Here is a 26,263-nt window from a genome sequence, read left to right on the forward strand (position 1 = left end):
CTTCTGTTTTTTTTATTCAGTCCACAGGCTGCATACAAAAAAATAAAATAACATAGCATACTGTATATACCTAGCAAGGATCAGCAATGTACTGGTACATCCCTGGACTTTGAATGGTTATACCAGGATGATGCCTACAGTTGCAGGCATCATCCTGGTATTGTTTTTTCTCAGCCAGCGATCGGCTTTCAGGTAATAGCAATCCTAATGGCTAATTAACTGCAGGATTGCTTTTACAAGCAGTGGGAGAGGATACGCCCCTCCCCCGCTGCCTTCCATCTCCTTCTCGGGCAGTCCCATGCCATCAGGGAAACCTGAGAATGCAGCCAGTGTTTCTGCCAGCTGACCATAGAGCTGATTGGAGACCAGAATGGTGACAACCATCTCTATAGTCTAAGAAATCGGAAGCTATGAGTATTTCATCACTTCAGTTTCGCAGGATATAAACGGCGCCATTTGTAAATCGGAAAAGCATCTGATCACACCGATCTTGGTTTGATTAGATAATAATGTAAGGGCAGAGGAGAGATCTAGAGTCTGATAGACCACGAGCGTTGACCCTGTGCCAGTAAGTAAACAGCGGTTGCACCATACATGTGAGGTATCGCCTTTTACATCAGATCAAGAGCAGTAATTCTAACACTAGACCTCCTCTGTAATTCTAAAATGGTAGCTTGTAAAGGCTTTTAAAGCGTTGCCTATGGATATTAAAAACATGCAGTTTGTCGCCATTGCACGGGGCATGCGCAGTTTTGAATCATGTCATGTTTGGTATCTATTTACTCGGCATACCATCTTTTATATCTTAACCAAATAATTGGCCAATATATTGTGTTTTTGTGCATTAAAAGTAAAAATTTTTTTTTACTTTTTCTTAAATTTGCGTTTGAAAAATCGCTGCGAGTATTATGTGACATAAACAATTGTAGCACCCACCATATTTTTTTCTTTTTTTACACAAAATTGTCATTTAAATGATTTATTGCTCACACATGCCATTGGTGTATGTGGAATTACTCCCCAAAATACATTCTGCTACTTCTCCCGAGTATGGGGGTACCACATGTGAGAGATGTTTTGGCAGTCTAGCCAAGTACAGCACCTCTAAATCCAATAAGCACCTTCAGGCTTTTAAAGGGCTTTATTTCCTCATTACACTTCCTGACTACCTATCACAGTTTTGGAGGCCCTCAAATGTCAGGATAGCACCAACCCCCCCCAAATGACCCCTTTTTGGAAAGCAGACACCCCAAGGAATTTGATAAGAAGCTTGGTGAGTATTTAGCAGATTTCTTCTGTTGCCACAAGTTTTTGGAAAATGAAGAAAAAAAAAACAAACATATTTTCTTTTCTTCTTTTTATATTTCAAAACCTTGTGAGAAAAAATGAGATCTGTAAAATACTCACCATGCCTTTTTAAATTCCTTGGGTTGTCTGCTTTCCAAAAGTAGACCATTTGGTGGAGGGGGGGGGGGGGTGCTATTCTGACATTTCAGGGCCTCCGAAACTGTGATAGGTAGTGATAAAGTGAAGTGAGGACGTTACGCACCTTCCGGGTGATTGGATTTCAGGCACCTGTATGTGGCTAGGCTCCCAAATCGTCTCACACATGTGGTATCCCCATATTCGGTAGAAGTAGCAGAATGTATTTTGGGGTGTAATTCCACATATACCCATGGCTTGTGCGAGAAATAAATCATTTAAATGACAGCTTTGTGTAAAAAAAAAAAAGTTTGTTATTTTCCAGAAACTTGTGGACAAAAAATAAATCTTCCATGGACTCAATATGCCTCTCAGCAGATAGCATAGGGTGTCTACTTTCCGAACCTTTCTTAACATTTGCTTTTCTGCACACAAAAATGTATAATTTTGTTTCACTGAGTCTATCTTAAATAACTTCATTAAAGCCAGCAACTGTTGAGATAATGAACACCTTGGTCAGGCCTATGTCATGTACAATATATACCATATTTCTCACTCCATAAGACGCACCTAGATTTTAGAGGAGAACAAGAAAAAAAATGTTCTGAACCAATGGACTGCAGACACAGTACAGGAGATGACCAGAGCCTGTGGACACAGTACAGGGCATGACCAGAGACAGGGGACGCAGTACAGGGGATGACCAGAGACTGCGGACATACAGTTGTGGCCAAAATTATTCAACCCCCACTGAAATTGAGTGTTTTGGCCAGTTTGACATTGCTTTTGATCATTCAGTCATCTTGCTTACATTTACATTAAAGAGGCACTTGTAGGTCAGACAAATATAACATAACAGTTATAATGAAATAACCACAAATGTCTTTTCTGTGCTCACAGCATTATCAGTTTTATTCAACCCCCAAGTGACATTCAATCTTAGTACTTAGTACAGCATCCTTTTACAGTTATAACAGCTTTTAAACGTGAAGCATAGCTTGACACAAGTGTCTTGCAGCGATCTACGGGTATCTTCGCCCATTCTTCATGGGCAAAGGCCTCCAGTTCAGTCACATTCTTAGGCTTGCGCACTGCAACTGCTTTCTTTAAGTCCCACCAGAGGTTCTCAATCGGATTTAAGTCTGGTGACTGCGATGGCCACTCCAAAATGTTCCAGCCTTTCCTCTGCAACCATGCTCTAGTGGACTTGGAGGTATGCTTGGGATCATTGTCCTGTTGAAAGGTCCAACGTCTCCCAAGCCTCAGGTGTGTGACGGACTGCATCACGTTTCCATCCAATATCTCCTGGTACTGAAGAGAATTCATGGTACCTTGCACACGCTGAAGCTTCCCTGTACCTGCAGAAGCAAAACAGCCCCAAAGCATGATTGACCCTCCACCATGCTTCACAGTAGGCAAGGTGTTCTTTTCATCATAGGCCTTGTTCTTCCTCCTCCAAACATAGCGTTGATCCATGGGCCCAAACAGTTCTAATTTTGTTTCATCAGTCCACAGAACACTATCCCACAACTTTTGTGGTTTGTCCACATGGCTTTTGGCATACTGCAGTCGACTCTTCTTATTCTTTGGAGACAGCAAGGGGGTACGCCTGGGAGTTCTGGCACGGAGGCCTTCATTACGCAGTGTGCGTCTTATTGTCTGGGCTGAAACTTCTGTACCCACATCTGACAAATCTTTTCTCAGTTCCTCAGCAGTCACACGGGGACTTCTCTCCACTCTACGCTTCAGGTAGCGCACAGCAGTCGAAGTCAGCATCTTCTTTCTGCCACGACCAGGTAGCGTTTCAACAGTGCCCTTTGCCTTGAATTTGCGAATGATGCTTCCTAAGGTGTCTCTTGGTATGTTTAACATCTTTGCAATCTTCTTATAGCCATTGCCCTTCCTGTGAAGAGAAATCACCTCTTCTCTTGTCTTCCTGGACCATTCTCTTGCCTTCACCATGTTTGTAACCACACCAGTAAATGTCTAGAAGGAGCTGAGTATCACAGTCATTTTAAAGCTGCCTAATTGGTGCTTATTATGCTTGATTGCTGCTCGGTGACATCCACAGGTGTTTTCAATACCTGATGGAAAGCACCTGTATGAACCTCTGTTCTTCAGAGTGGTAGTCTTTAAGGGGTTGAATAATTGTGGCAATGAAGAAACCACATAAGAACCATTTACTACTGTATTACATAAACAATTGATGTCATTTTAGTTGCATTTGGGTAGTTACAACGTCCTTGTAGGATTTGATTCTGAATACAATTCCAAATGTACACTATAGTCCCTAAACCCCTTTACAGCATTGGGGGTTGAATAATTTTGGTCACAACTGTAGTACAGGGGATGACCAGAGTCTGCGGACACAGTACAGGGGATGACCAGAGACTGCGGACACAGTACAGGAGATGACCAGAGACTGCAGACATAGTACAGGGGATGACCAGAGTCTGCGGACACAGTACAGGAGATGACCAGAGTCTGCGGACATAGTACAGGGGATGACCAGAGTCTGCGGACACAGTACAGGGGATGACCAGAGACTGCAGACACAGTACAGGAGATGACCAGAGACTGCGGACACAGTACAGGAGATGACCAGAGACTGCGGACGCAGTACAGGGGATGACCAGAGACTGCAGACCTTTGGGGAGCGGGGGGAGGCAGGTACCGAATTTGATACCCACTCCCACTTCCGTGGAGTTGTCCTCCCTCCCCCCCTCCCTGCCCGCAGTCTTGTGGGACACGTGACAGGTCCCAGAAGACTGCCGGACCATTCGCACATGCGCAGTGGGCACCCAGCTGTGAAGCCCAAGCTGTCACAGCCGGGTGCCCACACTGAAGATGCCGGCACCAGGGAGAGACAACGACTGGTGAAAGCAGGACACTGCTGGACCGAGGAACAGGTAGGACGGGTTCTTCTGCACAATAGAGCCAAGCGGGAGGAATACCAGGCCGGCTGCTCCATATTTACTCCATAAGACACACACACATTTTCCTCCATTTTTTGGGGGGGAAAAATGTGAGTCTTATGGAGCGAAAAATATGGTATATAGAGGGCAGGAGTAGAAGTAAAGATGGCAATAGAGTCTTCTTTTTTTCTATTAGCCGGAGGGATGGATTCACTTGGATGGAGGAATCTTCCTCACTGTGCTATTGTATCCTGAGAGCTCTGCTGTCACAATACACTGATCAGTGGCTGCAGCAGATGATCAAGAAAAGTTTTCCAACATTCTCGTTCAACAAAAGTCAATCCTTAGACCAGCTTCTGCGAGAAAGGGGAGCAAAGAGAAGGGAGGGGGGGAGTGAGAGGGGGTGGAGGGAGAGAGAGGAGACATATGGAGAAATGGGTGAAAGGAAAGAGCAGGGGGGAGGTAAGAGTGAGATGAGGCAGGGGGTGACATGGAGGGGAAAAAAGAGGGGGCAGAGAGGGGGAAGGAGAGAGAGGGGGTTAGAGGGAGGAAGGAAAGAGGGTGGCAGAGCAAGGGGAGGGATTGACAATGGGGAGAAAATGAAAGGGGAAGAGAAAGGTGGGGAGAGAGAATGAGCACAGAGGGATGTACAGAGATCATTTCCGGTGGTATCTATGCAGTGGTTACTCCATTCATAGGACTCCACAGTTCTGCTTTTTTCCCCATTCTGGACTCTTTCACATGTGTGGTTGGGTCGGTAAAAGCATGTGATTGAGCCATGGTTTTACTGCTCCCCTTTAGGGTATATTCACACCAGATGCAGTGTGACTGTGTTGGGCAGCTATTCCAGCTCAGTCCCACCACATGAAAAGCCAAAATACCTTGTCTCTGGTATGTCTAATTCAGTGTTGTGTATGCAGTAGTTTTTTTTAACCCAGTGCAGTGCAAAGCTGCTGTGTTGTAATGCAGTGTTTGGTGTGAATAGACGCTTGGCTGACAAGCTAGTAGCTGGGAGGGGACGGGTGCTGCAGCTGGGAGCGGACGGATGCTGCAGCTGGGAGCGGACGGATGCTGCAGCTGGGAGCGGACGGATTCTGCAGCTGGGAGCGGACGGATGCTGCAGCTGGGAGCGGACGGATGCTGCAGCTGGGAGCGGACGGATGCTGCAGCTGGGAGCGGACGGATATTGCAGCTGGGAGCGGACGGATTCTGCAGCTGGGAGCGGACGGATTCTGCAGCTGGGAGCGGACGGATGTTGCAGCTGGGAGCGGAGGGATGCTGCAGCTGGGAGCGAACGGATGCTGCAGCTGGGAGCGGACGGATGCTGCAGCTGGGAGCGGACGGATTCTGCAGCTGGGAGCGGACGGATTCTGCAGCTGGGAGCGGACGGATGCTGCAGCTGGGAGCGGACGGATGTTGCAGCTGGGAGCGGACGGATGTTGCAGCTGGGAGCGGACGGAAGTTGCAGCTGGCAGCGGACGGATTCTGCAGCTGGGAGCGGACGGATTCTGCAGCTGGGAGCGGACGGATGCTGCAGCTGGGAGCGGACGGATGCTGCAGCCATTATGCTCTGCACTACAACCTCCTCGCAATTGCATGCAATTCATGTGGTTGTGGTGGGGTGGTATAGCATTTAGGGGGTTCAAACAGATGTCAAATGCCTCTGAAGAGTAATCTGTGAGTGGATTGATTTTCAGAGGAGCAAGAGTCTTTTTTAATCAGAAGAGCAGAGGGAGGGACATCTGAAAATGGTAACAAATGTCAAGGGGGGGAGCAGGGTAGTATTTCTGCACTTACCAACTACTCCCTCAGGCAGCCAGGATCTAAAGTACTTCCTGCACTCTTTATGCAATCCAACTTGGAGTCTACATATACACAGCAAGCCCTGTCAGTGTTGTGTGGGGGGGAGTTGAGTATAGGTGGGGCAGACACAGCAAGGATAGGATGGGGGCGGGACAGACACAGCAGGGATAGGATGGGGGTGGGGCAGACACAGCAGGGATAGGATGGGGGGTGGGGCAGACACAACAGGGATAGGATGGGGGCGGGGCAGACACAGCAGGGATAGGATGGGGTGGGGCAGACACAGCAGGGATAGGATAGGGGTGGGGCAGACACAGCAGGGATGGGATGGGGGCGGGGCAGACACAGTAGGGATGGGGGCGGGGCAGACACAGCAGGGATAGGATGGGGGGCGGGGCAGATTCAGCCTGCTCCATTCTATGCATCCAGCACACTGTACTGAGCACTGCCGATCCTGTGTCTCTCTATCTCGCTGACAGAACTGGTGAGAGTGATACATTGAGTAACAGGATCGGGATTGCACCCCCCTCCCCCTCCCAGCGTGAAACTCCGTCCGTGACAAAGATGCTGCTGCACTGCTGACAAGCTATGGATTTCTCTGTGTGTGAGAGGGCACAGTGTCACTGGTCCTGGGGGGGGGAGCCACTGAAATCTGGGGAGGCAAAGCCCACCCCAGCACCCCCTAGGTCCGGCCATGATCTATACCATAGTTTGTAGATACTATAACTTTCACACAAAGCAATCAATATACACTTATTGGGATTTTTTTACCAAAAAATGTAGCAGAATACATTTTGGCCTAAATTTATAACTAACTTTGAGTTTACTATATATTTTTTTTATAGCCGAAAGTAAAAATATAGTTTTTCTTCAGAATTTTTGGTCTTTTTTTTTTTTTGTTTTATAGCGCGAAAAATAAAAAGTGCACAGGAGATCAAATACCACTGAAAGAAAGCTCTATTTGTGTGAAAAAAGGACGTAAATTTCGTTTGGGTGCAGCATTGCATGACCGCGCAATTATCAGTTGATTTAGTGCAGCGCCAAGTAGCAAAAAGAGGCCCGGTCATTAACCTCCCTAGCGGTATGATTATGTCAGTATTTCTGTGCTCAAAGCGGTACATTTTTTTGCATGGAAATATGTCATTTTTATTGTATTCCTGTAATTCTTAGGAATAACTCACTAAAATCTGTCCGAACAAGAGTCTAGTAAACATCCCGGGCAGGATAAAATTTAAAACACGAAATCATAAATTATAATAAATAATCATAAAAAAATAATAAAATAATAATAAATTTAATTCAATAATGTAATCAAACCAAAAACACTGAAATTTGAAATAGAGCGCCAAGTTTGCACATCACTGATCTTAGTCACAAAATCGTTTTCAGTGTCTGATGACGAATTTCCCCACGAATCATTATCACTCAATTCTGCAAGTACTGGTAACATCTTCTGGGTTCCACGGACAGGGGATGGTGAACCCTGTAGCAAACCTGCTCATCAGAGTCGGAGCGGAGTTCTCCTTCAACCTTTTTTTTCTTGTTCCGTTCTGTTATTTGAGGTTATTTGAGGTATTCCTCGCTCACTCCTCACATCCCCCCTTTCCAGTCCTGCGAGGCAAACGTTATCTCCTGACAGATGGTGCAGGTCAACCAGGTTAAGACATCTTGAGTTGGCAGCAGCAGTCTGGGGGAACTGTCACCTTTCTCACCTACGTCTGATAAGGCCGCATTTCTCAGAGGGCTGGGAAGCATTGACCCAAAACGGCGTAAGCCCACACATTATCAAACTGAGCAGAGTAATTGCACATTCCTCAGGTCAACCGTATGTTTCATGTCATGTATTATGAAGCTATAGTTAATTCAGTTTCCCACTGACCACTCCCAAAACGTGTAGTAAGAGCCCCCCTCACTTTGAGAGGGACTTTTAAGAGAGACAAGTGAGTTAGAGCTTGACACACACAGAGATCTCCCAGCAACATCGTAACAAAGGGAGATCAAGAAATCACCCTGCTCTACAACTTGGATCTGCAAACCCAGGCATATGGGCAAGTAACTTAACCCTGTAATCTTCTTCCTAATTATCTCTTTGCTGTGTCTTTATATACATATATATATATTTTTGTGACATCTCTTTGTAAATATTGTCTTGCACCTGTTTTGACCCTTTTAGTAATAAATCTTTCTTTCTGAAAGTGTTAAACTGTTTCTAAGCGCTTACTTGCAATTCACGAATCCCTGCCTTTGAAGAGACGCTACTGTTTGTTATATCTCTGTATAGCAGGTCCGCGGGTCGTGCTATATAGATCAATATTTCAATCATTATAGTGTATATTTGATAACGGGAGTTTCCCAGTCTCCGACAAAAGTGGTGGTGGCAGTAGAGGGTTAGTTGCGTAATTAACCCGACCCAGTAACAAGCGCATTTAGGCTGCAGGCACCGATTGTAGTCCATTAGCTGGGCAATCGCTGTGCTGGGTGCGGCTGCGTGTGGCCTTGTTACACGCGTCACACCACGGTTTTAGATCGGCCGGTCCTTCGGTCACGAGTTTGGAGAGAAGGTCTGAGGTCTGACGCCGTGGGCGTGACGTATTACTGTTAGTCGCGGTCGTGCGATTGTCGCCTGTTGGTGGCGGCAATTGTGGATCCGTGACAAACCCCGATTCCCAGACACCAGTTCCAGAGACTGGGGATTTCATTGACTTTTCTGCTGAGGATGAACCAGCCGGCACGCCTCCAGCAGAAGAGCTGGCATCAGGGCATGGCGTTGTTGACCTCTGCCCACAACAGTCAGCACTGCAGGAGCTACAGGAAGAGGATGCAATTGGCACCTCACAACTGCAGCTTGAGCTGATGTCTGTGGATGGGACTTCGGTCTTCACTGACACAACCCCATAAAAGGGTCTGTCATTGGGACAGGAGGATGTCAGCCTTACTTGCAAACACTGGGGGATGTCCAAGTCAAAGTGGATGAGACTACAGTCGCCACCTGGATACCCCAGGCATGCTGGGCAGTCGGCCCAGATCCCCAACAGCATGATGGAGTCGGCCCAGCCACCCTGTCTTCTCTCCAGCGACTGAGAGGAACTCAGGGAGAAGGACCAATCCGTACTTCTCCCCAGCGGCGGGTATGTTCTACAAGAGAGGCAGAGGTTGGCTGGGTGAGTAATGCTATGTTTGGGACAATTTGTTTGGGGTACTGTGTGGGTGTTGGCATTGGGGGACTGGAAGTACAGACTAACTTTGGAGTCCACCCGTCTGGGGTTTCCTCCTGCGTTAGTCTCCTGCCGAAAGGGGAGATTTGTGACAGGAGTCACTTTGGGTGGGAGGCCCATATAACCCAGCTCACTTTAGAGAGGTCGGGAGACCCCTGTCTTAGCTCCCCATATCCCTATTATGTGTAAGTCACCCTGTGCCTGTTAGGGGTACAGGATGATCTGTCCTAATATTGAGGTGGGGGGTTGTTGATTGTGTAATGCCATGTGGTTGCATCCCATTGTTCTATTGTGTGTCTTGCTTGGGAGCAAACTATTATGGGATGTTTGTGTATTGGCTTGGTGGGGGGTGTCTCCAGCAGCCCTCCCTCCTGATGGGACTGTCTGCTAATGTGAAGTCAGCCAGTTCGAGTTTCAAATAAAGAGTTCCATGTTCAGACAAACGGGTGTCATCTAGTCTTGTATGGTCTGATGTAGTGTCTGTGGTCGGTGTTCGGACGGGGAAGCGGTAGTCTAGCGGAAATACCCAAGCGCAGACTGGGATGGTTCTGTTACAATAAATAAATATTAAAAAATCAGAAAAAATACCTAGATCAAGGTTTGATGTAGTTCAGTGCCAGGGTAAGTGTTTGGGTCAAGATCAGGGTCAAAGGTCAGGATTAAAAAAAAAACTTGGTATCAGTGTGTTTTAGGTAAAAAAAAAAAAAGCGCACTATTGTTTCTGGGCTGTACTACGGGTACAAACAACATACACATATATGGTATCGCTGCGATTGTCAAGAGCTGGAGAATTTATTTGGGGTTGTTCTTTGGTAGGTTATGATAGTAACAAGAAACACACAGCTAAATTAAAAAGTTTTTTTTTTACTATTTTGGGCCAGTTTGGACCTTTTTTGATAATACAAAAAAAAAAATCAGTAGATATCCATTACCATTACCACCAAACAAAGTAGTTGTGATGATATGGACGGTTTTACTATCACATGTCAATGTTGCAAAATTCTGCTTAGGCATTAAGATCTGTTTTACCCTTAGGCATGAAGGGGTTATGGGGGCGTGCGGGGGGGGGGGGGTCCTATACCTACATACTTTAGTTAATAGGTGTTCCTCCTTCCCATCTCAAAAGGTTGAGAGGTATGCCTCAGGTCCTAATCTGACAGGTGTGTGGGTACAGGTGTGTGGCCCTAAACACAGACAGTGTACATTCGGGGCCCCTCACCCACACCTGCACACCTGTCTAACTAACACCTGTGGCTGTTGGTGAATAGCAGGTGTCCCCATAGAGGCAGGCAGCTGCAGCCGTATAAACAAACCACTCATTTACACAGACAGAGCACCTTAGGAGTTCTTAGAGCTTATTCACACATGAGGTTTGGGGGTGGTAAAACCTCACAGTTGAGCTGCACATTTACCAACACCCAACCACTACTCCCTTTAGCTGCAGAGGCATCTACTGGGGATGGTCACATGACACGACTGTGATGCTTTGCTTTGTGGCCTTGGCAGTAATTATACTCCTTGTTGAATGTGACCCATTCAAGTGAATAGCGCTGCTTTGCAAGTGCCCCACAACTGCATGCATTGCATATGGTTGCAGCGCGCTAGTGCAATACAATGCCTCCTCTCTGCCTGTCAAATACTCTCTGAGGAGCAAAGGGGAATGGTAAGGGGTAGTTGGGGGAACACCAGGCACACAATGGAAGGCTACAGGAAAGGGTAGTTGGAAGGATATCAGGCACACAGTGGAAGGATAAAGGGAATGGGTAATTGGGAGGATAGCAGGCACAAAGTGGCAGGTTTAGGGAACAGTAGTTGGTAAGATAACAGGCACACAATGGCAGGGTACAGAGGGGTGTAGTTGGCAGGATAGCAGGCACACAGTAGAGGGTTACAAGGAGGTGGTAGTTGGTAGTATAGCACTACCCCCTTAGGAGTTGCTGAAGATTTGGGTCCCCCTATAGTCCTGCACAGCCAGGCAACATGCATTTCCTTCTAGCCTTGCACTCCAGAGACAGTAAACAGACCTTGAACTTGTTTTTTTTTTGCATTTTAATATGGGATTTAAACTTGGATGGGGATGAGGGATACGTGGGATGCCCAAGGAACTGTTGAGGGTAACTTCCTAGAACTATGTACAAGTGCTGAGAAAGGATTGTTTCTTCTTGGAGAGCTATCCAGCCTTTCCTGGTATGCCACCTCAGACTCTAAACAAAAACCCCACAAAAGGATAGAGCACCTCAAAGGCTGATAAGCAGTATAAATGTATTATGGATGTAACAATAAAACAGATCATATATGCAAAACAATGCACATACCCTATCCATCCCCTCCCCCCAGCCCCCTACCAACGACCAACCCCCCAACAATGTCCCACACACTCTTACCCTCCCCTCCCCCTCCCAGGGCAACCCCAGCAACCCTACAGGTCCCCCCTCCTCCCCGAAGCCAGGTCAACGTGGGCTAACCCTCCACCCCTTACAAAATCCCTAAAGTCCCCCTGTCCCGTGCAGATGGACACACTCCCCGATAAGACCCTTCTGTGGTAGTGCTGATGACAGTAGGTGTGTCAGGACATGGAATCCAGCTAATGACAGAAATCCCAAAAAGTATAATAGAGTATAGATCCACAAGGTGTAGTTCCACCATGAAAGAGGAGAGCAGCTAAAGAAGGGGCAACCTGGGTTCCTCCAACAAAGTGTGACTCGGTTCATATCTGTAGTAGGTATGCCGCTGTGCTCTAAATCCTCCTATATCCTCGTAGCCATCACTGGAGCCTGTCTATGTCAAACCTTAAATCTGCGTGCACTCGTGAAATGGCAACAATTTTTTTACTTAACTTTTTTTAAAAAAAGCTCCGTATATGATGATTTTTTTGCTGACAGGTTCTCTTTTTTTTAAATGTCTCCCCTGTATCCCACTGAATGTAATGCATTGCACATTACATTCTTTCCGGGCGTCAATGACCAGGAATGTGTCACAGGGACCCAGAAGGGACATCACATCACTTCCGGGTCAGGAGAAGGGGAGGGGAGCAGATATGTCTGCACTCCTTCCTCCCCTACACCACATCCTGCCGGCACACATTGAGCCAGTCCCGGGCCCGCAAAAAAACCCTACCTGCCCAGCGCCCAGAACTACATGTCCCGGGGGTCAGGTGATAGGAATTGCACATCCCTACTATTCCCCGCTGGGGTTCTTGCAGCTGATTGCAGACAGGGCTCATTTACAAGTGTGAATGCTCCCGTAAGTAAATAGCTGCCATTGACCAGTGATCTCCTCCTCCCTGTGAGCATACATTGGAAGCTGAGTCAGAGCAGATTTTATTGGCCTTCTTCAGTATTAGAACAATATTAGGATGATAATATGTTCATCTTTGTGACTAAATATTGTTTTTAAACATCACTTTCTACTGTGTGTTATTGTGTTCCTTTCCAGGCAATAAAATTCCCCACCTGAAAGAAGAGGATCCAGACCCAACCGGGAAGGGAATTCACAGACTTATATTGGAGCGTCTGCACAACCTATTTGAATCGATGAAACAGGAACATGGTAAGTGATTTTGTCTGGGAGGCGAAAAAACAAAACCAATTGGCCCTTTCATGGCCCTTTCATGGCAGACACAGATTCTTGTGGGCTAAAAGTTCACTACATGAAGTGTGTGTTAAACAAGATGACTTCTATTGACTCGCCTATTTGTTTATAAAATGCAAAATAAAATACAATCTCATCCCCCAGGGCTGCAGCTGGACCTTGTACAGCCTGTCTGACTGGATCCCCCCAAAAATATCAACACAAATATTTTCACTAAAAATACACTAAAATCATTATTAGCGGACACAAATACAATATAACTAATACAAAAATCCTGCTGAATCTAAAGGATAACATTGTATTGAGGTAATAAATAAAGCTCAGTGTAAATGAGGTGTTGGGGATAATTCACATAGGTGCTGTGGCCTGTACAGTATGGGTCAGTAGTTTGTTTATGGGGCAGGGGCTGTGTGCAGGCAGCCTATGTTACACAATGGGGACACAGCACATGTATGAACACAGCCACAGCTCCTAATTTGACAGGCGTGTGGGTGCAGGTATACAGCCTTGAACAGTGTGCATTTGGTGACGCTCACCCACCCCTGTATACCTATTAAACGTAGGACCTGTGGCTGTGTGCATGCCCATAGAGTAACAGGCATCTTCAGCTGCATAGACAAACCACTCATTCACACAGCCAGAGTACCTGTGTGAATGAGCACTTAGGGCTTGTTCACAAGTGAGGTTGTGGGATGGAAAAACCTCCCAATTGAGCTGCACTTTTACTGCTCCACAGCCACTACACCTTTAGCTGCAGAGGCATTCACTGGGGATGTACACTTGCCATGACTGCTTTGCTTCTTGGCTGTGGCAAGTATTATACCCCCGGTCAAACACGACCCATTCAAGTGATTGGTGCTGCTTTGCAAGCATCTCACAACGACATGAATTGTTCAGTTTTAAGTGCACTAGTGTGAGATGAAGGGGTTAAAGGTCACTGCCTATCAAATGCTTACTGAAGAGCGAAGAGTACAGGTAAGGGGTAGGTGGTAGGATAACAGGCACACAGTTGCAGGGTACAAAGAGGGGGTAGTTGGCAGGACAGCAGGCACACAGTGGCAGGTTACAGGGAAGGGTAGTTGGTAGGGTAGCAGGCACACAGTGGCAGGTTACAGGGAAGGGTAGTTGGTAGGGTAGCAGGCACACAGTGGCAGGTTACAGGAAGGGTAGTTGGTAGGGTAGCAGGCACACAATGGCAGGTTACATGGAAGGGTAGTTGGTAGGGTAGCAGGCATACAGTGGCAGAGTACAGGAAGGGGGTAGCTAGTAGAATAACAGTTCTGGGCAGAGGACAGTGTACTGGCATGCAAGGTGTACAGGATCACAAGGCTCAATGATTCAGGAGGGGGAGGGATGGTGGCACTAGGTAAAATCTCTCAGCCATCCCTGCTTCAGTTCACTCACCTCTGAAATCAGGTAGGATACGAAGGACGGTTGCTTAGGGTATGTAGTTGCCCCTCCGGCTCCAAGAACTGATCCCCTGTGGCTCCCTGGACCATCTGAAAGCTGATGGGGGGGAGAAGAGGAGAAGCTGATTGTGCTGCAGGGGATCCAAAGTAGGATTGGTTTTAGCAGTGAGGCAGTACAGCCAGCCCTCCTGCTCATTAAGCGCCCGGACCACCTGTAGCTGGCCAGCTAAGACCAGTCCTAGGTTGCTAATATGGTTCATATATGTGTATACCAAACCTGCCAATAACCTCAGTACAGTATATATGTGCATATGTTAAAGCCAAAAGCAGAATCATTGCTGTGATTTATGTCTTTGAATGTTATATGACATTTATATATTCATTGTGTTAGCAGAAGCAGAAAAGGAAAATATGCCTTTAAGAGTAAGTATAGAGCTGAGCCAATCACAGACAGCCTCACACTGTACAGAGCCTTAACCAATCCCAGCCAGTTTCACATTTGTGCCTGTGTAAAACTCCCTGCTAGAATGTTCTAGGGTCACTTGCTCATCAGACTGAAGAGGAAACAGACCAGTTCCAGTCAGAAAAGCTTTATGGAGGTAGAGAAGGCCAAATAGTTCCACCGAACCTATCGAATTTACCAAAATAATCTAACGAAATTAAGCATGTAATACGAAATAATCTATCAAGATAAGCTATCGAATCAATCCAATGTAATACGAATTAAAACACTGTAATACGAAAGAAATAAGTCACTGTAAGATAAACGAAACAAGCCATTGTAAGCAGTTATATGAAGAAGATTGAAGTTATTAAAGAAGTTAACTAAAGTATTCGGTGTGCTCTTTAAACCTACTGCATCCATAGAGCGGCATTGGAGGAATTACAGAGTAAAGTCAGTCTAATCAAACAAAGAAACAGCAATTGCATAATTTTTCTAATGCCACAGCGCACTAGGCACCAAAGGGTGCTGCGCCTGCCACACCACCCTGTTGAACTGATGGTCCTGGGCCCAATACAGCTAATGCAAAGTGCTTTTGAAATACCGCACCAAAGATGCAGCATGCAGGCCTATTCAAAGGGCAGTGCGCCTCTTGTTTTAAGAGATCTATAGGATTTAAAGAGATACATTTTTCTTTCTCTTTTTAAACCTCAAAAGTGCATCAAAAACTGATCAGAGTGAAAGGGCCCTTAATGCATCTGCCAGGTACTAAGATCACAGGAAAAACACAGGGAACAGATAGTTTTATTAAGTCCAGAAGCTGTCAGGATCTCTGGGTCCAGCTCTGATTGAGGTCTGAATAAGGGAGTCTCTCCACACAAGGCCACCACCCCAATATATGTTGTATTGTCCTTGGGGCAAATCACTTCCTTCGCCCTCCTCCTTCTCATAACTGAATGGGCTCACAGGAAGTGCACTGAACGATGTTGAAGACTGGTGGCATGTAGTGGGCAAAGGCAAAGTAGTGCTGGAGACAGCTCCTGATTGAAGGTGAGTATGGCCACACAATCTAGGATTTTTATCCTTCAAAAATTATAGAGAACAAATTTTTAAAAAAGTAAGAAATTAGAGTCCTACTTTGTTCATGTTCTTCAGTTTTGTTTGTTACTTTCTTACTGCTCACACCTGCATGCACAGTGAAATGGTTAGTGTTGTCTTATATTAATGTGGAGCATTTATTTATAAATGTATTTTCCCTCAGCAACTAGTCCAACAGTTCTTTTCCAGAGAGATGCATTTATTCGGATAAAAATATTTGCAACAGATGACAGAAATCCAACTGAATACTTGTACAATGAATGAACAACAGCCCTCAGAGTCCCATTTAAGATACTTCATATCAAACATGGAGATACTACACTGTCCAGCATATGTCCAATCTATAATATGCACCTAAGTAGCTTCCATGCATGCAATAATGCGAGTTATGATCTATACCTGTGCTTCCATATTAATGAAAAAAAGAAACTCAGACAAGGCAGATGACAGGGAATTTAGAATATTCATGCAACTATCAGAAATCTTCTGAGGACCCACTTTCTCTAGTCACTCACCTTTAACCAAAAGAACCTTCCCTAATATACCCATTTTTTCCATTCAGTAGAATGACGAGCACTCTGATTGGCCACTTTTAGGAGCCCCTATGATCTTCTGGGTGATGGGTAATGCCTTTTGGGCTTGTACAGCTGCAGTCTAATCAAAGTTGTCCAGATATTTCCTAAACTACATTCTTTTACCAATAATTAGATAAACAAGTTACCCTTTGAAGAATGCTATTTACCATACTTAATTTTCATGTTATTAGATAGTAGATGCTGGCCAAGTCCTTTCAAGTCTGACTGAGCAATCTGCATTTTATCACCCTTGCAAGTTTGCAAATTACCTCCTTTGAAATGTAACACATTGGCCCCCAAGTGCCAAGGTGATGTTGCATAAACTTAACATATCAAACAGTCCTTGGATATCCTTTTGTTGTGTAAAATACATCTAGCCCAGTCATCTTCTGGCCTGGTCAATAACACATAGATATATATATATATATATTTAAAATATCCTACAATTAGGTATTCACAGGACCCCTAAAATCCAGGTGTACATGGAGAAAGCAACCAATAATCTGCCCATGTAATGGACATGCAGTTGATATGTAACCCTTCCACCTTTCCCAATGTTGGCAACCTCTTCTAGACAATAGAGGTACTGACATCAATTGACAGCCCATGGACGCCTAAGACTGGTGTCAAGGTCCTACCTTTCCTCAGAGCTTGTGCTGCTCCATGTGCTGGAATCCATCTTAGGTGTCTGCAAAGCATTGTGGGATCCTTTATGCTTTCAGCCCTCTACGGCTCCTCCCCCAGGAGGTGTGGCTTATCACATATAAGCCTGCTGTTTGTAGCTGTCCATTGCATTCGTGTCCTGTCTCGTGCTCCTGTTTAGCTACTCATTGCTTTCCTGGATACCGACTCGGCTTTGGCTAAGACTCCTCCTGGCTTCTGATCCCGGCTCTGGCGACCATTCTTCCTGGCTCCTGATCCCGGCTCTGGCGACGACTCTTCCTGGCTCCTGATCCCGGCTCTGGCGACCAGTCTTCCTGGCTCTTGACCCTGGCTTTGGCTACGATTTCTGCGGTTGGACTTGCATAGACTCTTGTCTTATTTTTATATTAATAAACCTATGTTTAATTGCACCTCCTTGTGTATCTGGCTCCTCACTCCCTGACACTACACTACATGAATGCCATGAATCCTGACGGTGCAGGTATGCCCTCGCTCCCTATGTTGGTTGCCAGACTTGATCAGCAGGATCTCTTGTTGGATCGGTTTGCTGAGGTGTTGCAGACGCTGCTTGCACGCACAGCGCACCTTGCTCCTGGTGCAATTAGGCAGGTTGTCACTGTGGTCGCTCCCTCTGCTGCTCCGGTTGTTGCGCCTACCTCTGCATCTGCTGCTGCACCTGCGGTGCCAAGAGGTATGACTGGTTCAGCCCCCCTTCCACAGCGTTTTGGGGGTGAGCCGAGTCAGTGTCGGGGTTTCCTTAACCAAGTAGGCATATATTTTGAATTGATACCCCACGCTTTTCCTACTGAGAGGTCAAAGGTGGGCTTCCTAATCTCGCTGCTCTCAGACAAGGCCTTGGCCTGGGCAAATCCCTTATGGGAGAACGATAACCCTGTGATTCACGAGTTTGCCGGTTTTTTTGCCTCCTTCCGTAAGGTATTCGATGTGCCTGCTCGCTCCGCCTCTGCTGCCAAGCTGCTCATGTCCATGCATCAGGGTTCACGGACCGTTGCCGAGTACGCCATAGAATTACCCTGGCGGCAGAGGTAGGTTGGAACAATGAGGCTCTGGTGGCTGCTTTCTCTCATGGTCTCTCAGATGTGTTGAAGGACGAGATTGCAGCCAAAGAACTGCCTGTGGAGCTTGAAGCACTCATTTTCTTCCTAATCCTGATTGACACCAGGCTCAGGGAGAGGCCTTCACTGAAGGAGCGTTTGCGGAGGCCTCCTAACTGATTGGCGCCTACGTTTTCTGTCCCACCCATTCCTCCCTCTCCTCCCACGCCTCCTGGAGATGGCTTGTCAGGCGGTGAGCCCAAGCAGCTGGGGTTTGCTCGCCTTTCTGAGGGGGAGCGGGCCTCTCGGCGTCGGGAGGGTCGCTGCCTGTACTGTGGTCTCGGTGGGCATTTTCGGCAGTCCTGTCCGGTCCGTCCGGGAAACGCTCGCACCTGAGATCCTGTCGGGGGGCAGATCTTGGGTGGAGTTTCCTCGTCCCCGGTGTCCCGCAAAGATAAACCGCTAATCACCGTTGTCCTCTCTGGGGCGGAAGGCTCGGTGACGGCCCAGGCGTTGGTAGACTCTGGTGCTGGCGGGTTGTTTATGGACAGTTCATTTGCTGCCCAATACTCCATTCCTCTGCATGCTCGAGTTACTCCATTGGTTCTCGAGGCAATAGATGGCAACCGTCGCAGGTTAGCCACGAGACCCTGCCGGTTGAAGTAGCTATTGGGGCTGTTCACAGGGAGTTGGCCTGTTTCCAGGTAATTTCTTCTCCACACTGATTTTGGGATATCCATGGCTTCAGAAGCACAATCCGACCTTTAATTGGCGGTCGGCCGAGATCCTCTCGTGGTCTCCACAGTGTGGGGCCGGTTGCATCTGTGGACCTGTTAAGGTGTTGTGTGCCTCCTCTGACTCTGTGTTGCCCACTGACTATGGGGAGTACCTGGATGTGTTTGACAAGGTGCGCGCTGGTGCTCTGCCTCCTCATCGTCCATACGATTGTGCCATAGCCTTGCAACCCAGTGCCACTCTTCCGCGTGGCAGGGTGTATCCTCTTTCGGTTGCGGAGAATCAGCCCATGGAGGAGTACGTTGCGGATGCGCTTTCCCGGGGGCATATTCGCAAGTCTACTTCTCCAGCAGGACCTGGCTTTTTCTTCGTGAAAAAGAAGGGCGGTGAATTGAGGCCTTGCATTGATTTTAGGGGTCTCAATCGAATCACGATTAAGAATGCTTACCCTATTCCGTTGATTTCCGAGTTGTTCGACCACCTCAAGGGAGCAATGGTCTTTACTAAACTCGACCTTAGGGCGGCGTACAACCTCGTACGTATCAAGGAGGGCGACGAGTGGAAGACCGCGTTCAACACCAGAACCGGCCACTATGAATCCCTGGTTATGCCCTTCGGGTTGTGTAACGCGCCTGCGGTCTTTCAGGAGTTCATTAAAGATGTCTTTCGTGACTTGTTGCAGCAGTGCGTGGTGGTTTACTTGGACGACATCCTGGTTTACTCTGCGTCTATGGAGGCTCATATCCAAGATGTTAAGCGGGTGCTGCAACGGTTACATGAGAACAAGCTTTTCTGTAAACTCGAGAACTGTGAATTTCACCGATCCCAGGTTGCCTTTTTGGGCTACATCATTTCCGCTGTGGGATTTTCCATGGACCCTCAGAAGGTTTCAGCGGTTCTGCAGTGGCCTCGTCCCAGTGGTCTTCGGTCCATTCAGCGCTTTTTGGGATTCGCCAACTATTATCAGAAGTTTTATAAGGAACTTCACGCTGGCCAAGCCTCTCTCAGATCTGACCAAGAAGGGCAGTAATCCCCACAAGTGGTCATCCGAGGCCATCTTAGCTTTCGAAGCTCTGAAATCCGCCTTTGCTTCGGCTCCGATACTGTCTCATCCCAATCCTGGGTTGTCTTTTGTCCTCGAGGTTGATGCATCTGAGACGGGAGTAGGCGCCCTCCTGTCTCAGCTTCGGTCGCCCGACGGACCCCTACTTCCCTGTGGATTCTACTCCAGGAAGCTTTCCTCTGCAAAATGCAACTACCAGATTGGAGACAGGGAGTTCCTGGCTGCCATTCGTACCAGCCTGCCTTCTCCCCTTGGGCAGCAGATTTTAGCGGCTCAAACTGCTGCTCCCGCTGAAACCGGCTGGTAGATGTTTCATACCTGAGGGATTGCGCACCCGCTTGCTGCGTACCTACCATAATTCCAAGACTGCCGGGTCATCCGGGGAGGAACCAGTTGTCCTGGGTTGTTTCTCGTTTATTCTGGTGGCCATCTGTCCGTTCCGACATCGCCTCATATGTAGCGGCATGTTCCATCTGTGCCCAGAATAAATCTCCTCGGCATCTTCCTTTGGGTCTTCTGCAACCCATTCCCAATGGGGAGCATCCCTGGTCACACCTGGGCATGGATTTTATTGTGGACCTCCCTGCTTCTCAAGGCCATGCGGTCATTCTTATGGTCATTGATCGTTTCTCCAAGATGTGCCATCGTGTTCCGTTCAAGAGATTGCCAACTGCGCAAGAACTGGCTATGGTTTTTGCCAGGGAGATCTTTCGCTTGCATGGGTTGCCTAAGGTGATTGTCTCGGACCGTGGGAGCCAGTTTGTGTCCAGGTTCTGGCGCACCTTCTGCTCCCAGTTGGGTATCAAGCTCTCCTTCTCTTTGGCCTACCACTCGCAGTCCAATGGGGCTGCGGAGCGTTCCAACCAGGCCCTAGAACAATTCCTTCGCTGCTATATCTCTGACCATCAAGACAATTGGGTCGATCTCTCTGCAAGGAACTCGGCTGTCAACTCCTCCTCCGGGATGTCTCCCTTCATGGCCAACTATGGGTTCCAACCCGCTGGATTGCCTGAGTTGTTCTCGCCATAGGACATTCCGGCTGTGGAGAACCATCTTGCTGCCCTGCGTTCCTCGTGGGGGCAGATCCAGAGGTCCTTGAAGGACTCAGCCCAGCGCCAGAAGCTCCAGGCTGATCGTAGGCGGTTGCCAGCTCCTTCATACCAGGTCGGAGATCGGGTGTGGTTGTCCACTCGTAACCTCAATCTTCGGGTGCCCGCACCGAAACTGGCTCCCCGTTTTGTTGGTCCTTTCCGCATCCTCCACTGGGTGAACCCGGTTGCCTATGCCCTTGCTCTTCCTTCTGGGATGCGTATCTCCAATGTCTTCCATGTATCCCTGTTAAAGCCTCTGGTCTGCAATCGCTTTACTGCCTCTCCGCCTCGGCCTTGTCCTATCCGGGTTGATGGTCATGAGGAATATGAGGTGAGCCGCATCCTGGACTCTCGGTTGGTCCGCGGTCGGGTGCAGTTCCTGGTCCATTGGCGTGGTTATGGTCCCGAGGAGCGTTCCTGGGTTCCTTCCGCGGATGTTCATGAACCTGCCCTCCTACGCACTTTTCACGCCCGCTTTCTCCAGAAACCTTTTGTTGAGCCGCGGACGGGGAGGGGCCCTTGAGGAGGACGTACTGTCAAGGCCCTACCTTTCCTCAGGGCTTGTGCTACTCCATGTGCTGGCATCCATCTTAGGTGTCTGCAAAGCATTGTGGGATCCTTTATGCTTTCAGCCCTCTGCGGCTCCTCCCCCAGGAGGTGCGGCTTATCACATTTAAGTCTGCTGTTTGTAGCTGTCCATTGCATTCGTGTCCTGTCTCTTGCACAGCAGCAAGCTCCTGTTTAGCTACTCATTGCTTTGCTGGATACCGACTCGGCTTTGGCTAAGACTCCTCCTGGCTTCTGACCCTGGCTCTGGCGACTATTCTTCCTGGCTCCTGATCCCGGCTCTGGCGACCATTCTTCCTGGCTCCTGATCCCGGCTCTGGCGACGGCTCTTCCTGGCTCCTAATCCCGGCTCTGGCGACGACTCTTCCTGGCTCCTGATCCCGGCTCTGGCGACCAGTCTTCCTGGCTCTTGATCCCGGCTTTGGCTACGATTTCCGCTGTTGGACTTGTATAGACTCTTGTCTTATTTTTATATTAATAAACCTACCTTTAATTGCACCTCCTTCTGTGTCTGGCTCCTCGCTCCCTGACAACTGGCCATACATTATTCAATTTTTTTATACAATTTTCCAAAACCATATAATGAGGTCAAACCTAAACATTTTCAGTTTGTCAGCAATTAGGCAGGCCCTTGCACTTCATAGCTGAAGATAAATCTAAAGGAAATTGAACAAGAAAATTGTATAATATATGGCCAGCTTAAGCACAATATTGAACATGCAAGAGACATGGTGTTGTGACCACTCCTCCTGGAATTGTCAAATGCCAGGACCCATGTTAGTGCATGTTATATTTTTTGGTATTTATTTTTACTCTGTTTATATATGGCATAGGGGTGGTCCATAAAGTGACTTTACATTTTTATGAAATGTCCCTTTTATTTGAGAAACACATACAGTTGTGTTCAAAATAATAGCAGTCAGACATTACTAACCTGATCACTGTTTTTGGTAGAAATTATATTTCTACATGGCAAATAATTTACTAGCAGGTGTAGTAGAGTAATAGAAATCCAACAGACCCAACAGTCATGACATGCATGCTGCTGATTCTGTGTAATTGAATCACTAATTGAAAGGGGCATGTTCAAAATAATAGCAGTGTGGAGTTCTATTAGTGAGGTCATTCATTCTTTGAAAAACAGGTGGCAATTATTGCCCTTATTTAAGGAAGGAAGGCAGCAAATGTTGTACATGCTGGTTACAGTGCATTTCTCTCTGAAATTCTGAGGAAAATGGGACGTTTCAGACATTGTTCAGAAGAACAGCGTACCTTGATTAAAAAGTTGATTGGAGAGGGGAAAACATATAAAGAAGTGCAGAAAATAATAGGCTGCTCAGCTAAAATGATTGACGCCTGGGAGATGTAGTTCTGGGCGCCGGGCAGGTAGGGTTTTTTCATCTTCAGCCATGCTGCAGGCAAGCAGCAGGGCTCACCTGTCAGGTGAAAGCGCTGCCACCCGATTGCTTCCACACAGCCCACAGTGTCACCCTCCCCCCCCCCCGCCAGCTATATGTCCCAGGCTTTGCTTGCCCATCTGTGGGCCCGGGACTGGCTCAATGTGTGCCGGCAGGATGTGGTATAGGGGAGGAAGGAAAGCAGACATATCTGCTCCCCTCCCCTTCTCCTGACCTGGAAGTTATGTGATGTCCCTTCTGGGTCCCTGTGACACATTCCTGGTCATTGACGCCCGGAAAGAATGTAATGTGCAATGCCTTACATTCAGTGGAATACAGGGGAGACATTTAAAAAAAAGAGAACCTGTCACCAAAAAATCATCACATAGGGAGCTTTTTTAAAAAAAAGTTAAGTAAAAAAATTGTTGCCATTTCACAAGTGCACGCAGATTTAAGGTTTGACATAGACAGGCTCCAGTGATGGCTACGAGGATATAGGAGGATTTAGAGCACAGCGGCATACCTACTACAGATATGAACTGAGTCACACTTTGTTGGAGGAACCCAGGTTGCCCCTTCTTTAGCTGCTCTCCTCTTTCATGGTGGAACTACACCTTGTGGATCTATACTCTATTATACTTTTTGGGATTTCTGTCATTAGCCGGATTCCATGTCCTGACACACCTACTGTCATCAGCACTACCACAGAAGGGTCTTATCAGGGAGTGTGTCCATCTGCACGGGACAGGGGGACGTTAGGGATTTTGAAAGGGGTGGAGGGTTAGCCCACGTTGACCTGGGAGGAGTGGTGACCTGCAGGGTTGCTGGGGTTGCCCTGGGAGGGGAGGGTGGGACTGTGTGGGGGGGAGGGGTTGGTGAATGGTAGGGGGCTGGGGGGAGGGGATGGATGGGGTATGTGCATTGTTTTGTATATATGATCTGTTTTACTGTTACGTCCATAATACATTTATGCTGCTTATTACCCTTTGAGGTGCTCTATCCTTTTGTGGGGTTTTTTGTTTAGAGTCTGAGGTGGCAAACCAGGAAAGGCTGGATAGCTCTCCAAGAAGAAACAAACCCTTCTGAGCACTTGTACATACAGTTGTGTTCAAAATAATAGCAGTCAGACATCACTAACCGGATCAATCACTGTTTTTGGTAGAAATTATATTTCTACATGGCAAATAATTTACTAGCAGGTGTAGTAGAGTAATAGAAATCCAACAGACCCAACAGTCATGACATGCATGCTGCTGATTCTGTGTAATTGAGTCACTAATTGAAAGGGGCATGTTCAAAATAATAGCAGTGTGGAGTTCTATTAGTGAGGTCATTCATTCTTTGAAAAACAGGTGGCAATTATTGCCCTTATTTAAGGAAGGAAGGCAGCAAATGTTGTACATGCTGGTTACAGTGCATTTCTCTCTGAAATTCTGAGGAAAATGGGTCGTTCCAGACATTGTTCAGAAGAACAGCGTACCTTGATTAAAAAGTTGATTGGAGAGGGGAAAACATATAAAGAAGTGCAGAAAATGATAGGCTGCTCAGCTAAATGATCGCAAATGCTTTAAAATGGCAACCAAAACCTGAAAGACGTGGAAGAAAGCGAAAAACTACCATTCGAATGGATAGAAGAATAGCCCAAATGGCAAGGACTCAGCCAACAATCAGCTCCAGGAAGATCAAAGAAGGTGTAAAGTTACCTGTGAGTACTGTTACAATTAGAAGACGCCTATGTGAAGCCAAGCTATCTGCAAGAAGCCCCCGCAAAGTCCCACTGTTGAAAAAAACACATGTGCTGAATAGGTTACAATTTGCCAAAGAGCACATTGACTGGCCTAAAGAGAAATGGCGCAACATTTTGTGGACTGATGAAAGTAAGATTGTTCTTTTTGGGTCTAGTGGCTGGAGACAGTTTGTCAGACGACCCCCAAACACTGAATTCAAGCCACAGTACACTGTGAAGACAGTGAAGCATGGTGGTGCAAGCATCATCATATGGGGATGTTTCTCATACTACGGTGTTGGGCCTATTTATCGCATACCAGGGATCATGGATCAGTTTGAATACATCAGAATACTTGAAGAGGTCATGCTGCCTTATGCTGAAGAGGAAATGCCCTTGAAATGGGTGTTCCAACAAGACAACAACCCCAAACACACCAGTAAACATGCAACATCTTGGTTCCAGACCAACAAGATTGACGTTATGGAGTGGCCAGCCCAATCCCCGGATCTTAATCCAATAGGTGGGGTGACATCAAAAATGCAGTTTCTGTGGCAAAACCAAGAAATAGAGAACTGTGGAATGTAGTCCAATCATCCTGGGCTGGAATACCTGTTCACAGGTGCCAGAAGTTCGTTGACTCCATGCAACACAGATGTACAGCAGTTCTCAGAAACAGTGCGACTACAACCAAATATTCATTAAGTGATTCAAAGGAAAGCAAAATCTTCAAACATTTTTCAGTTTATATAGTGAATGTTTGAGTTTGTAAAGAAGAATACAAACACTGCTATTTTTTTGAACAGTCTAATATTCACTTTTCTTCAATTCTTTTAGAGGAAGAACACAAATTTGATATATTTTTCTTCATGTTTTGATTTGGAATAGAATGTATAGTGTTCCCAATGCATTTGTGTGTATGGAAATAAAAGATATTAGAAGGATTTTGAGCTTTATTCACTTTATTCAACACACTGCTATTATTTTGAACACAACTGTAGGTCGTCAATGCTGACTTAATTCTGCAAATAGTAATTGTCTGGCTGCTATGGCTGTCATCAACACTTGGATTCATTGACTTGGCACAAGTATGCAGATAAAGTCTTCTGACATTCCTGATATGCATATTTGCTTTTGGTCCATGACTCAGAGATTGAAGAGAGTATCAGCATGACAGTCAGGCATCTAGCATTTTCATAAACAGTTCAGTAATGTCAGACATCACAGAGCTCTTGGGAAAATTCACTTGCAAATGTACCCTGGACACAAGTAGTCTGCGTTCAGGGCCAATCACTCGTACTGTATGTGACTACTGCTTGAGTGATTATATATTAGTGGGCATGATTAGGTGTGAAAACCGGCAGCTTCTCATTGCTTTCAATGGCGCTGCCTACTCCCCACTAATCTCAGGATCGCCTGTTGGGGTTCTCGCAGTTGATCGCAGACAGAGTACATTTTCAGGTATGAATGCACCCTTAGGGAAATAGCTGCTGTTG

At 46.8% G+C, this 26,263-nt stretch overlaps 1 protein-coding gene across 2 annotated transcripts in view; it reads left to right on the forward strand.

Annotated features, from left to right (window-relative positions):
* Window positions 1–26,263, forward strand: part of LOC149452041 (uncharacterized) — an 860,283-nt gene that overhangs the window by 692,039 nt on the left and 141,981 nt on the right. For both annotated transcript variants that reach the window (XM_089689852.1, XM_089689853.1), the window contains one exon: window positions 12,791–12,904. In XM_089689852.1, the coding sequence (XP_089545978.1) occupies window positions 12,791–12,904 (114 nt within the window). The remainder of the gene's footprint in view (window positions 1–12,790; window positions 12,905–26,263) is intronic.

Source organism: Staurois parvus, unplaced genomic scaffold (genome assembly GCF_062004578.1).
Source record: "Staurois parvus isolate SC_StPar_1 unplaced genomic scaffold, SC_StPar_1.0 ptg000500l, whole genome shotgun sequence".
NCBI classification, from domain to species: Eukaryota; Metazoa; Chordata; class Amphibia; order Anura; family Ranidae; genus Staurois; species Staurois parvus.